Source organism: Helianthus annuus, chromosome 15 (assembly GCF_002127325.2).
Source record: "Helianthus annuus cultivar XRQ/B chromosome 15, HanXRQr2.0-SUNRISE, whole genome shotgun sequence".
In the NCBI taxonomy this organism is placed as follows: Eukaryota; Viridiplantae; Streptophyta; class Magnoliopsida; order Asterales; family Asteraceae; genus Helianthus; species Helianthus annuus.
In genome coordinates, this window is record NC_035447.2 from 14652654 (window position 1) to 14668477 (window position 15824).

The 15824-nt window shown below is 33.2% G+C and overlaps 1 protein-coding gene across 1 annotated transcript; it reads left to right on the forward strand.

Annotated features, from left to right (window-relative positions):
• The first annotated feature begins 8655 nt into the window (after positions 1 to 8655).
• Positions 8656 to 15124, forward strand: LOC110910790 (calcium-dependent protein kinase). The gene is made up of 8 exons (XM_022155382.2): positions 8656 to 9604; positions 10253 to 10396; positions 10487 to 10639; positions 10743 to 10858; positions 11488 to 11655; positions 13442 to 13569; positions 14705 to 14804; positions 14928 to 15124. Exons 1-8 carry the CDS (start codon positions 8845 to 8847, stop codon positions 15000 to 15002), a joined length of 1644 nt encoding a protein of 547 aa, XP_022011074.1. The 5' UTR covers positions 8656 to 8844; the 3' UTR covers positions 15003 to 15124.
• Positions 15125 to 15824: the final 700 nt, after the last annotated feature.

Here is a 15824-nt window from a genome sequence, read left to right on the forward strand (position 1 = left end):
TACACTTGGTCGATTTAACCATGAAAAATAACAAAGTTGTGACTAAAGGACATAAATTAATGATTGAATAATTGATGAGTTTATACTACATCTAGATTTGTGAATAGGGCTTAAATTTTTTATCTCACCCAATGCTAAATTTTTTTTTATTGATTTTCGGAGACGGACCTACTATGTATAAATCCTTATATTATAATTGCAACTAGTTTTTTTTACGTCGCGCGTTGCTACGAAACCGAGCAAATGATAATGTAAAACAAACGTGATTCGAAAATAAAGCATGTGGTCTAGAAATTCAAACCATTAGAACGGTTTAGTTTTTCATCGCACCGTTTTGTGATACCAAATAAATATTTTATTTTGAGTACAACTTTGTTTTTATCAAAACTTATAACAGAATGTCGATGGGAAAAATCAAGCATAACTACGTACTTAAGTTTTTAGAAAAAAGTTATATATATAAATTATTAAAAAAAGTATCAAATTAATTGATAAATTAATATATATTCTAAAAGAAGAAAAAAGAATTATTAAAAAAATGAAAAAGGAAATGTATAGTTTTAGAAAAGAAAAAAATTAAAAATCTTCCTATACTAATAAACAAAAATCTTTTGGTACATGTGTCACTCTCTGGTGTCTCCTCTCTTTTAATAATAATATTACATATTAATTTTTATACACAAAATATAATATAATATTAATTAATATAGTTAGAGATAAACGTATAAATTCAAATTTAATTAATAATTATCTATAACAAATATAAATGTATCAAATAATATAATAAGTATAACATTATTTAATATAGTTAGAGATCAAACCTATAATTTCAAATTTAATTAATAGTAAATTACTTTTTGAGTCCCTATGTTTTAGTGGTTTTAACCACTTGAATCTAAAATCAAAAAGTTTAACGCCCTGAGTCTCTAACCGCTCATTCACACCCCCTGTAAAAAATTCAAAAAACTTTTTGTAAGACCGAGTTCTCTAAGCTCTCACAACTTGTAGAAATGTAATAAAGTATCAAAACACATGTACAAGTACTTATAGTATATAACTTAGAAGACTAAAATTACAAGCAAGTTAACTAAATAAAGTACAAAATTATCTTTAAAGCGAACATTAAATGGTTTTTAAAAGATATATTTTTTTGTTATTAAGTATATAACATTATATTTACTTAAACCGTGTAATACACGTGTTCAATATTTTATAACAATTTTAAATTTATGTTAATACCAATATGTTTTCATCTTAAAAATGGTCCAACTTCCTAATAACATTGAGTTTTAAATATTAAACTTGGTTTCAATCATATTACGTAACTAAAAACATTATCATCATGCTAAATAAAGACATTATATAATATTATAAAAATTTTAATTTGAATATTTAAATGTCGACTACTAATTAAAAAGTTATTGTAGACGCTCAAATTTATAGTTTAAAAAACTTTAGTCCTATTTTTTAAACGTGTACTTTATTTTTAGTATGATTTTTTAAATGTAATATTTTCTATACAATGATGATATTCATATATTGTCTCATGATCCATATATAGTATTTATATCAGTAATATACATAGTAGAATTTAATTACAATTCATTTACCATAACCTAATAACTTATAATTATTTTTAAAAATACTTACAATTTTATGATTATTTTTTTTTAATTTTTTAGTGTTACTTCTTTTTAAGACATAAAATAAAATGGATTGTAGTATCTCAAAAGAGAAGTGAAAACTTAGAAAATTATTTTGAATAGCGAAAATATAATTGTTCTTTTGTTTAACTATTTTATCTAAATAAGTCATTTCATTAATAAGGATTATATACAAGTTTATAATTTACATTTTTTCGTCATTTAACCCGTGTAATACACGGGGTTGTAAGCTAGTATGTTATTAAAAACAAATATAATAATAAACTATTATAATATACTAAATAAAAATAAGAATAAAGCTATATATTATTATAAAAATAAAGTTACTATTTATTGAGCTTTATAACAATATATATGATAGTTGTTAATTGCAATGAGGTATACAACGCATCCGAGTCCAAAAATGTTTACCCCTTTCAATATAATGTAAAATTAGTTCTATTTAATGGGATTAAAACATGAAATTATGATTTTGGATTTAATTAGGTCATGTGTAATGGACATTATAGGGGCATAAAAGTGTTTGATAATGCCTAGCACACCGTCTCCTGAGCGTTATAGGGGCATGAAGAGAAATGTGCATTTCTAGAATATTACCCAAAAAGGAGAAAAAATGGGAAGCATTGAATTAAATGAGCATTAAGAGACGTTAACCGTTACAAATTTTTTAAAGGGGTGTTATAATGCTGATGTGATGAAAGCATTAACCATTACACATGGTGTTGAGTTAGAATTTGATTGTTATAAGCATTCATGTGCCAGTTCATTTAACCTGGATTAATATTTATGAGCTCTATACGGCTTACTTTACATGACTAGAAATTTAAGCATAAATGAAAATATTCAACTTTGACTACAATGGTCAAACTTGAAACCTTAGATGGGATATAAAAGGATTTGAGCTTGACTAGGATTCTATTCTTGAACCTTATAAGTGATCGTTGTAAAAGGCTAATAACTTGAGTTTTGATCAACTTGGAAGCATTAGAGTTGTCTAAAACTCTATATGAAGTGATTCAAGTTTTAGTAAAAAAAACTTGGTAAGCCTTCAAGTCTTCTTTTGAGTAATTTTGATAGAATTGAGGCTATGAACTAAGCATGGTGATTGTGGTGATTTATTATTGTAATCACTTCTAATAATTTAAAAAAAAAGTTACGAAGGTTGTTAATAGCTTGTTAGATAAGTTTAAATTTGAAATCAAACAAGATTATAATTTACATGTAGTTATTATATTGTTAAATTGGTTGATAACAACACATTATGCAAATTTGATCATTTAGTGTGTAATATACAAAACTATCGCCTAAGTATTTTAAATGAAACTGTTAAAAAGCATATGGAAGGATTACATCATACTTTGGAATGAGATATTGGAGGATTGTGAAATTGGTGAAATTAACAAATTTTGTCAGTTTGAAGGAGTTTTAGTTGGTGTAAGATGTGGATAAAAATATGTTTGGATTGTAATCGGGGAATGATTAAATAGAAAGTTTATTTTAGCTAGAAATGATAGGAAGTAATAGGATTATGACATGTGGCAAAATTTAAAATAAAGAGAAAGGATATTTTTGTCAATTTTATCCAATATTCTCTCTTCTTCTCTCTGTAACTTCAAAACCCACAATTTTCAAAACTCACCATCTTCAACCTTTTTTTCACTTTTATCTCAATAATCACTACATTATAGTTCGATTTTCGTCACCAATCAATGATTCAAACACCCAATCAACGTGTTCTTCAACTTTTTTGAAGAAATCCAGTTTAATTTCATACAATATCTCATTTTTTCCGTGATTTTGAAGCGAATCACTCGATTCGTTCGATTCAATCGCTGATAAGTGTTTCTAACATACAAATTTCGTCGATCGTTGAAGTAATCTGAAGACTTCGACTTCGATCTATGTAAGAAATTTTTGAATTACATTTTTACGATCTGGGTTTTTGAATTGAGTTATTGCGTTTTACAAAGTAATGAAAAAACATTGTTTTTTTTTTTGTATTTTCAGTCCATTGAGTTTTAGAAACAACACATTTTATTGTGTTTTTAGTCCATTGCGTTTTAGGTAAAACACATTTTATGTGTTTTTAGTCCATTACGTTTTAGAAAAAAACACTTTCTTTTGTATTTTTATCTATTGGGTTTTAGGAAAACACATTTTTATGTGTTTTTTTTGGTCCAATGCGTTTTAGAAAAATACATTTTAAAGTATTTTTAGTCCATTACGTTTTAGAAAGAACACTTTCTTTTGTGTTTTAAGGCCATTGCGTTTTAGAAAAAAGACATTTTTATGTGTTTTTTGGTCCATTGTGTTTTAGTAAAACACATTTTGAAGTGATTTTAGTCCATTGCGTTTTAGGTAAAACACATTTTTATGTGTTTTCAGTTCATTGCGTTTTAGAAAGAACGATTTCTTTTGTGTTTTTAGGCTATTGCGTTTTAGAAAAAAGACATTTCTTTGTGTTTTCTGGCCATTGCCTTTTAAAAATAAGACATTTCTTTGTATTTTCTGGCCATTGCGTTTTATAAATAAGACATTTCTTTGTGTTTTTTGTCCATTGCGTTTTAGAAAAAGTTATTTTTTACGCTTTTTGTCCATTGCGTTTTACGCAACTGGGTTTTCGAAAAAAAATCGAAAATATAGCAATAGTATACTCGTTTTAAAGATAAAAAACGCTCGTTTTTTTGTGCAATTTTTATAAAAAATAATGTCGTATGAAAGAGTTGTTAACGTTTAAAAAATGGGGAGAATTGGAGGAGAGAGAAACTATTGTCTTGGATTGACTAGAATGTCACTACACAAACCCACGCGTCTCCTTTCTTTCTTCAATTTCACTCATTTAGCCCTTGATTAATAAATAGATGGTCAAGATTACTTCCTAGTCTTCCTACCCAAATAAACTTCCTATTATATCCTGACGCTTGTAATCGGGGGAACTATAAATTTAGTGAAAATAACAGTTCAAAAACCCAATGTAATGATTATTTATGTTAATATTGCAAATTGATAAATATGTACGGGAAAAAAAGGAGAAGAAAACGACTAGATTTTTATTATTATGAAAAGTGAATGATAGATGAACAATGAAAGAGAAACATAAATAAGGGTCAAAGGCCATAATAAACTAAACTTCTTTATTAATCATCCTCTATCAAGGATTGAGAGTTTGTCACATAAAAATCGAAACTGAGACGCCGACTGAGCCTTGGTGAAAACATCTATAATCTGCAAAGTTGATTGAATGAAGGGAAATGAGATTGGTCCAAGCTGAAGATGATGCCGAGTAAAATGACAATCAATCTCAAGATGTTGTGTTCGCTTATGAAAAACAGAGTTCTTAGCAATATAAATAGCACTTTGGTTATCACAATGTAAGAGAGTAGTAAGAAGCCATCGTAACCAAACAATCTCACATTTAGTCATAGTCATACACGATACTCAGCCTCAACATAATATCTTGAAACAACATCTTGTTTCTTACTTTTCAATGAGATTAACATACTATTATTTCTCACTTTACATAATAATAAAACACTAGTCATTCCCTTTTTTTATACTTGATTATCAATTTAACATGGTATTAGGGTTGTATTTGATCCATGTTATTTGATTTGACAATGAAAAAGTGTATAACAACCACCGGTTTGTTGGATCGAACTTGAAATTCGTAATCGAAGTGTTTTGGGAGACTAGGGTGTCGACCGACTCCTATGTTATTTGCATTGATACATTTAATTACTATTTGAATTAGTTTTCAAACATTACGTTTTGATTTGGTGTATTAGAAAGGAGGGGAAAATGACTAGCGTTTTATTATTATGAAAAGTGAATGATAGATTAACAATGAAAAAGAAATACAAATAATATAGTTGGGCTACAGATTTACTAGCTAACGAGTCAAAACCCATAATAAACTAAGCTTCTTTGTTATTCTAACAAATACCTCATCACTATAGTGACTGGTAAGCCCCATGACAACTAGGATGACAAGAACTGCGAACGTGTCATCTTTAGGCATGTATAAATTCTTATATATAACAGTTCATATTACAATATGGAATTCGTTGCAATTGGGGTCGAAAGGTTTATACTTCCAATTTAAGGTGGAATTAGGGTTTTATATAATGGATTCAAAACATCAAGTCGTGAATTTAGTTTTTTTATACATAATCAAATACTTTTTTTGAGGCATTTCGTGAAACTTTAAGTACTGAGTTAGAGTTTGATTGTTATTGTTATAAGTAGCTATATGTTGTAAAATGGTACATGGTGAAATTCTTGTACCAACCAAGCATATTAAGTTAAATGCATCACAACACAGAAAACTAATCACTAACATGTTGGGGAATTTCTTAATACAAATGCTTGGATTATCTTAGAGTTGTGTAAGACATTTTCAGATTGAAACAATTCGATTTTCCCTTAAACTTTTCAACTAGATAAAACTCAGATTTCAATCTGCAAGAATAAAGCATGTGATTTGTAGAGAAAATTCGTGAACCAATATTTGGCAAAAATAAGAGGATTTCGAATATTAGGGTTGGAAGCCAAAAGCCACCTTCTACCAGTTTTTTACTTTGAAACCAAAATTTCCTCCAAAACGGGTCCATGTTAGTAGAAAAGGGCGAAAGTCGTACAAAGCGTCGGTTTTCGTAAAACATTTTGTTTTTGTGACTTTTTACTTTAAATGAAGTATTTAGCCAAACAAGCTTTTGTTTGAGGAGCTTTGTTTGCTTATTTCTAACTTCATTGTAATATATATATATATATATATATATATATATATTAGCCACATGAAAACCGAGCTTGTTACTTAAAATAAAGGGTAAAAAATAAAAAGGGTTTTTTGGTGGGTAAAAAGGGTTTTGGGCTAAGAAATGAAAAGGTTTAGGCTCAAAAGGGTTAACTAGGGGGAATTTTTGGGTAGGTGAAAAGAAAAATAAAAATAATGGTGTTGAAAGAAAAATGGTTAGTCCTAATGCCTCCATCATTTACTTACTTGGGCTTAAGTTGGTAAGGACCGGGAATGAATTGTCGTGGCAAGTTCTAGAGTCGTAAGAACCAAGCGGCTATTCACACATAAACGAAAAATGAGCATTTAGTTTAAAGATGTATAGTTGTATGCTCTATAAAGGCTCAAAAACTCACTTTTGTGGGAATGGGTTTTTTTATGTGATCGAGTATATATAATCGAATTTTAACTAAGCTTGTCATGCTGTTTCATAATTTTCTTATGTTGGTTCTTTTTATCACGACGCTATTAAGTCAATTTCTGGAAAATAAAAAATCTAATTAATTTTTACCGAAGCAATTTAGTCAAAATATTTTTTTTTATCATGACGTGTCATTTAAAACGGGAATGCGTTGATATGCTATAACAATAGGACACATGCCTTTTAGCTAAACACATCACTTACTAAAACACTAACACATGCATGTTTACTGCGCGTTACATTATAGAGTAAATTACAAGTTTTGTCCTTTACGTTTACATCAAATTTCAGGCGCTGTCTTTTTGGCCAAAAGTTTACAGGCGGTGTCCTTTACCTTTCAAAATCTTGCACGTTTTGCCCCTTTAGGCGAAACCTGGTTAGAAATATCAGTTAAAAAATGTCATGTGCAATACACATGAGGGTAAAATGGTCATTTCCCACTCAACCCTTTCAATTCCCCATTCTGATATCTCCGTATCAATATATCGATCTTTGACTTTGAAAAAGTAGAAATTCCCAAATCAATTATAAATCTGATTTCTTTCTTGGATCCTGGTTAACAAGGATTTTTGTATTCGATTCTTCGTAAACGTTAAAGGGATTTAGAAATTAACCGTTATTTCGATCCAGATATTCACTGTTTCGTTTTTCTGGTTTGCCGGAGTTTCGCCAGAAAAACTGTTTTTCCGATTTGGTTTATAAAAAACGCTTACTGGGTATTTATTGTTGATCTTTTGTTCGATTTGACAATGTCTGAAACAATATTCACACCTTTTGTTTTCAATTTGGTTCCAGTTTGTTTACGGATTTGGTTTTGCAAAAACAGGGTATATATTTTTAAAACGGGGACGATCAAAAATTTGCAAGGAGATGAATGATCTTTTTTATTCCACATTTTCTCTACATTCTTATCTTCTCTTTTCCATAATCATGATACAAACATATTCACACTCTATATTCCTTTATTACTCTATATTCCTTTATTTTTCATATGTGTCATCAACACAAGACGAACTGAAATCGACAACTACCATCTAAAACTCGTTCTTGAAGGCAACATCAAATATAACCAAAAGTCTTTTCATGTACTCTTTGTACCAACAGAGGCAAGTTCAACAGATATTGCGAAAGTCGACTTTGCGGCCTCCTTGAGGTAACGCACATCTCCACTCATGAGCTTTAACATATTTCTGCTAATCAGTAAGCTTATTCCCTCCTCATTTGCGTCGACATTGCAAATTTTTGATCGTCCATCTCCCTGCAATTTTTTGGGGAATTGAAAGGGTTTTGAGGGAAATGACCATTTTACCCTCATGTGCAATGCACATGACATTTTTAACTGGGATTTCTAACCAGGTTTGGCCTAAAGGACAAAACGTGCAAGATTTTGAAAGGTAAATGACACCGCCTGTAAACTTTTGGCCAAAAGGACCGTGCCTGAAATTTGATGTAAACATAAAAGACAAAACTTGTAATTTACCCTACATTACATGACACATTTAATGACACGACGCATACGTCTAATACAACTAATAACACAACACATAAAATACAACACGATTAATAACACATCACATATCACAATTTAACGATCCAACATAACACATATAACACATTTATGAATGAAATAACATCATTAACACAATTAAAACATCCTTAAAAACAATTTAGATTCCCCTAAACTTACAAGGTTGCCACTTATGACAGGGACTGTGAATGTGAACCTAAAACACACGAGTCAAAAGTCAACAACACATGTTAAATAGCCCACCTTTGATCCAACCATCATTCCGTCTACTTTTCAAGTTTCACTCACAAAACTTTTTCTCACAATCCGATCTAAAATATCCCCAAATCCCTTTTGGGTTTTCTCAAACCCTAACAAAGCTGTCACCTTTCTTCATTTTTCACCAATGTTCACCCTATAAATCCACACCCTTTTCAATCTTTCTTCTTCATCTGCAACAATGGGTGGCTGTTTCAGCAAGAAAAACCGTCACAACCCCAATTCAAACGGCTACAGACCCTCAAAACACCAAGAATACCAATCAGTCTCTGAAAGTTACGAAAAACCCACATCAAATTACACCCAACATCATCATCAACAGCAGCAGCCACGTCAGCAGCAGCCGCCACAAACCACCAGCCCAGCCCCACCACCACCACCACCAAACCCTAGACCAGTTCATGTTCAGGTTCAGGGTTCAACCTCAGACACTAGTACAATATTGGGTAAGCCATTTGAGGACATAAGAAGGTATTATACACTTGGGAAAGAATTGGGCAGGGGTCAGTTTGGTGTGACATATCTTTGTACGGAACATTCATCTGGTCATGTGTATGCTTGTAAGTCAATCTTGAAAAGGAAACTGGCAAGTAAGAATGATAAAGAGGATATAAAAAGAGAGATACAGATTATGCAGCATTTGAGTGGGCAGCCGAATATTGTCGAGTTTAAAGGGGCTTATGAGGATCGGCAATCGGTGCATCTTGTGATGGAGTTGTGTGCCGGTGGGGAGCTTTTCGATAGGATTATAGCTCAGGGGCATTATACTGAAAAGGCTGCCGCTGCGATTTGTCGGCAGATTGTGAATGTTGTTCATGTTTGTCATTTTATGGGTGTGATGCATAGGGATTTAAAGCCCGAGAATTTCTTGCTTTCGAGTAAGGATCAGAATTCGATGTTGAAAGCCACGGATTTTGGGTTGTCCGTGTTTATCGAAGAAGGTATAAAGTTATGTTTCGTATGTTGATATTTATATTGTGGAAGTAATTGTGTTTTAGGTAGATCCTTTATGTTTATAAGACATGATTAGACGTGTTTACGGATAACTGAAAAGTACACTACGTGATTTTTTTTACTTTTTAAATAATAAATAAAATTAGGAGGCTAGGATCCATCGTTTCTTCTTCATGGTACATTTAAACATACAACTGTGTTATAAGTTATAACCAGTGGCGAAGCTTGAAGTTTTTGTCGGGGGGGTCGAAAACGTATATACCCAAAAATTTCTATAGAACCGGGGGGTCGAAAACGTATATACCCAAAAATTTCTATACGAAAACTACATGTACAACACTACTGAGCGAAAAGTTCGGGGGGTCGGGCGCCCCTCCCGGCCCCTTAAATGCTACGCCCCTGGTTATAACACTAGATATAAAGTGGTTAAACGAGTTGTATTCATGTTTAATACTCGTGTTATTCGCGTCGTCAGAGACCTGGTAAACACGACAAGACACGATTTCCCAGCCCTAAATTGCCACTGAGACCTAAGCTACATCTTTCTTGATAATTTGAATTTTCATTATTGGTCTGTTTCGGGATTTTAAATTTAAATTTTAATTATTTTATTATCAACTTGAAATACCTTTCAGGGAAGGTGCTCCGCGACATAGTTGGTAGTGCATACTATGTTGCTCCGGAAGTACTGAGGCGTAGCTACGGGAAGGAGATAGATATTTGGAGTGCAGGGGTAATGTTGTATATTCTATTAAGCGGTGTGCCTCCATTTTGGGCAGGTAATAGAAACGTAACAATATCAATGCATTCCGTTGTTACTTCGGTTTTCTATTGAGTGAATATTGATTGTTTTCTTTATATGTTTCTAGAGACTGAAAAGGGAATATTTGATGCTATACTAGAAGGGGAAATTGACTTCGAAAGTGAACCGTGGCCCTCGATATCAAGGAGTGCAAAAGATCTTGTTCGTAAAATGTTGACACAAGATCCAAGAAAAAGAATTACTTCCGCCCAAGTTCTCGGTATTCGTTATTAGTTTATTTTAATGTGCTTTTTAGTAAATGAGTTACATTTCAACTTTATGCATCTTCATTTCTGATAATCATTTTTTTTTTTTAAATTTAGAGCATCCATGGCTTAGAGAAGGCGGAGAAGCGTTAGACAAACCGATAGATAGTGCTGTACTGTCCAGAATGAAGCAATTCAGAGCAATGAATAAGCTCAAGAAACTCGCTTTGAAAGTAAGCTCGAAACTTGTTATTTTATTACAAATTTTAGGAAATAAATATATAAATCTTGCAATTGACAAATTACTATGACGGGCTTTGTTAGAACGCGTTATGTAATCTTGCTTTTCTTGATATGACATTGCCGCTTTTTAACACCATGTCGTTATGGAACATAATCTTGTCATAAGAGAACAAAATAGTTTATCTTTTTATTATTGCTATGATTTTCCGTTTGTTGACTAGGGTCCAAAAGGTTGTCCACGGCAGTTGCTCATCAACAGGGGGGCAGGGGTTTGTCTTTAATAGGCTAGGGTTTGCTATTCAGAAAGGGGGTAGTGGCGCAGCTTGTTGCTCGCTTACCTGCGATATTGATGTAACTCGGCCAGTTCATATATATAATTAATATGTATTTATAAAAAAAATGTAAAATGTATAATTACTTTCGAAACACACATCCAAAAATTTGCATGAAATTTCTATGTCTGTGATTCATCAAATGTTCTTAATTAGGGTGTTATTTTTTTTATACGATTTGACTCGATTTTGTGGGATCCACATTTTTGTTATCTTTGCATCGTTCATATGTGACCAACGAAATAAAATCAATAAATTTCTGAAAAAGTATTGGAAAACGTTCTTAGGTAATTGCAGAAAGCATGTCTGAAGAAGAAATCAAAGGTCTTAAAGCGATGTTTGTAAACATGGATACTGACAAAAGCGGTTCGATCACTTATGAGGAATTGAAGACAGGACTAGCCAGACTCGGTTCCAAGCTTTCGGAAGCTGAAGTCAAACAACTCATGGAAGCCGTAAGAGTTCTTTATTTATGTTTTCGTATTATTATATAAGTTCCCTAAGCGTTATATTTTTCCACTCAACATAATCTAGGGCAAACTTCGACGAATAGAAACAAACTTTACTCCTTTTTATTTCTTCTTATATTAGTAAACTTTATATTAGGTGCAAAGTAGAAACAAACTAACAATTTATTACCGGTTTTAGCAACCAATAAACTTATTGACAAGTTTGCAATATTTTTTTTTGATATTTATCGTCTATTATATCCGAGGTTAGATCGGATAAGAAATGAGGTTTTTAGGGAAAGATTAGGAGTGGCTAGTATATCGGAGAAGATTAAGGAGGGGAGATTGAGATGGTTTGGGCATGTGAAGCGGAGGGAAACGATGGCACCGGTTAGAGTAGTGGAAACTCTTACTGTCGAGGGGAGGAGAGGAAGAGGCAGACCCAAACTGACATGGGATGAGCAGATTAGGCATGATTTAGTAGAGTTGCATCTTTCTGAGGACATGGTCCAAGACAGGACTTCGTGGAGGCGTAGGATTAGGGTTAAGGACTTCTAGGAGATATTGCAGTAAGGTCTTAGGTGTATTTTAAGGAGGTAGGTTTTTCTTACTCTTTAAGGGGCTTTTCCGGTGATTGCCTTCTTGTGTTTATGCCCAAATGATGTTGTATGCATGCTATTATACATGATTTACATTATATTGTGTCACTCGGATCAATTTCTTGGTATGGGGGACTTCTTATTTCTATATTCTTTGACTTGGTGTGTTGGTTTGTTGGTTTGTTGTTCGTTTTCGAGCTGAGGGTCTCTCTGGAAGCAGCCTCTCTATCCCTATGGATAGAGGCAAGGTCTGTCTACATCCCCCCCCCCAGACCCTATAAGTAGCTTTGCTATTTGTAGGATTTACTGGGTATGGTTGTTGTTGTTGTTGTATATTTATCGTCTATTGGTATTAGCTGTCGTATCATATATCCTACTCTTACGCCCCGCTTGCGGTATGCGCATATAATGTATATATGTGCGGGCGGGGGGTAAAAGTGAGAGTGCACTAATTTTAACATTGTTTTACTAATTTGTGAAAATAACATTAAAAGAGGGGGATAGTTAATCATGCATCATGTGGTGGTGTTGATAGCCGAAAGACAGGGGGTACATGCACTAATCGGCCTTTGTCTTAATTGCTGAGTGTTATGTGCCTTATGTCCAAGGCTTGATGCAAAACTACTATCGAGCCGAGGGTCTCACTGGAAGCAGCCTCTCTATTCCTACGGGGTAGAGGTAAGGCTGTCTACATCTTACCCTCCTCAGACCCTACGTTAGCTTTGCTATTGGTGGGATTTACATTTACTGAGTATGATGATGATGATCATATATCCTACTCTACAAGTGGGATATTGTTGGTTATGTTTGTTTGTAACGGTCATTTGTTGCTACATTTAAGATATAAAATAAATACATCTTTTAGTTAGTAGAATACCATTTTTATCCTTACATTAAAACACCATTGACTTGAAAAACTTTCATTGATATGGTCAAGGAGGGTAAAATGGGAAAAAAAGTAGTAAACTACAATTTACAACTATCCTTTTTAGAAAGCGGACGGATTTTTGGGACAAGCTAAAATAGTAATGCGGAGAGTTTTGGGACCAAGGGTATAGTTAGGTTGCGATAATCTGTTAATTTCTATTTTGTTACATGATTTGAAGTTGGTTGCTAAAATCACGAAGAAAAGTAAAGTTCATATCTTTCTTGTGCAGTTTTCTCTATAATTTATTAGTTGTTATACGTTTCAGGCTGACGTGGATGGAAATGGAACAATCGACTACATTGAGTTCATAACCGCTACCATGCACAGGCACAGGCTTGAAAGAGATGAGCATTTATACAAAGCCTTCTGTCACTTCGATACTGATAACAGCGGGTTAGTTTCATTCCTGCTTTTTCCTTTTAACGCATAACTATTTGTGAATGTTATCCATGTTGTTGAAAATTTGGCTTGGAACCAACCACGGGAAACATAATGTTTATACCAAAGATTATGTGCATGTAGGATTGTCGTGACAATTAATTGATGATACTGATTAAGTGTCGGTGTTGAAGAATTTTAGAACTCTGAAGCCAAATTCGATAAGGCTGGAGGGTGTGGTATAAAGCCCCTAGGGGCTTTATCACGCCACGTCAGATCCACCTAGACGCCACATCATATGAGGGGGCTTTAAAGCCCCTCCTTTAACTTGTATGCAATGGTTTAAAGCCCCCATCATTATTACCTAATTATTTTTTATTTAAATTTAAACATTATTTAATTTTCATATATTAATTTAAAACTCATAATTTAAATAAAAAAATACAATGCCATAATTTAAATAAAAAATACAATGCCATAATTTAAATAAAAAAAATACAATGTCATAATTTAAATAAAAAATACAATGTCACTAAAAAAATCACTCGTTGTCTCCGTCGTCTCCTCCTTGTTCACGATAAAACCATAGGTGCTCGGTCAGATCAGCTCGAAGGTTATGGTGTGTGTCCCTGTCACGTGTCCTCACTCGGATAACTTCTTTTTGAACGTATGTGAGTAGTGGTTTCGTCGGTTGGTTACCTTCATCATAACTTTTGTTTTTTTTTTTAGATTGGTGTGTGTTTGAGTTTGAGTTTGTGTATATATTAGATTTTTTTTATAATATGACCGTTGCCAACGGTCTTTTTGACCAAAAACCTCGAAACAGCCGCTATATTGCCCGTTAGTGGGCTGGTGAGAGGGCCATAGCGCCCCCTCAATGGCGGGCTCGAGTTGGGGTGGGGCGCCAGAGGGCGCTAATTTTGATGAGGTGGCGGGGTGGCGCGAAGCCACACCCCCTGGCCTAACTAGTGTCAAGCCTTTTAACAAGCAATACAATATGGTTTCCTTTACTGTTAAATTGGAGTTTGCAAAGTCTTAAGTTTGACTTCAAAAGTCAAAGGTCATTCTTGGATCAAGACTCAAGAGTTATGAAATTATTAATTTCTGTGGATTATAACTTGTGATCTAACCTAGTATGGTAATGGTACAGATATATCACCATGGATGAACTCGAAACGGCCATGAAGCAATATGGCATGGGCGACGAATCTACTATCAAAGATATCATTTCTGAAGTAGATACCGATAATGTAATCATCATCTATATCTTTTTTAAATAGTTTGGATAAGCAGATAATCAGTTATAACACTTTTAGTAAGTAATTATATGACATGATACGATATGATAGTTTTTTTTTTTTTTTTTTGAACAGGATGGAAGAATCAACTATGAGGAGTTCTGCAACATGATGAGAAGTGGACCCACACATCAAGCCAAGCTTTTCTGATGTTTTTCATATTATGTAGATGAGGCTTTTGCTGGTTTTTTTTTTTTCGATCAACGAGCTTTGTTTGTTTGTTGTTACTATGATTATAGATACATATGTTTGTTGAACATGATTGTGATATACATCCAGAATGTTTTGTAATGTCTGTTAACATGTCACACTGCACAAAAAAGGGGCTGGGAACCGAACCGAACCTGTTTTAAATCGGTTTGGTTGAACCCGGTTTTGGACCCAAACCGAAGGGTTGACACTGGTTTTAACCCTATACTTTGAAACTGGTCAAACCTGATCATTTTCCTCTTAAAAATAGGTTTCGATCTGAACCGGTTATGACTTACTTGGCCAGAACTGACCCGGTTTTGACCCAATCTGGTTTGGGCCAACCTTTAATCTTTAAACAAGACCGGACCATGATGGAGTTTTAGTTTCAGAAAAAGAAGAGAGACGTAGAAGGCGATGCACGCGTGTGAAATCCCCAATCATCGCTGAGCTCGGCACGAATTTCGGTGAAAAAAACGCTATGTTCCCAGACCAGGCCGGGTATCACCAGACCCTCCTCGGCTCCCACTCCGTCCTCCCTAAGTCAGCTAATGACTAAAGATTATCTAATTATAAGCATCCAAATTTAAAAAAATAAAACAATTATTCTTCCTTTAACTAAGGGTTGATTAAAATTTGATAAATATATAGGGTAAAGTTCTTGTACAAATAATCTTAACATACTAAACATACAAATTGAAGGAAAACTCAAAAAGACAAGGTGACATTTTGTAATTATCAATAACTATCAAAATTACTCTACAAATATACCTAAAAAACCTA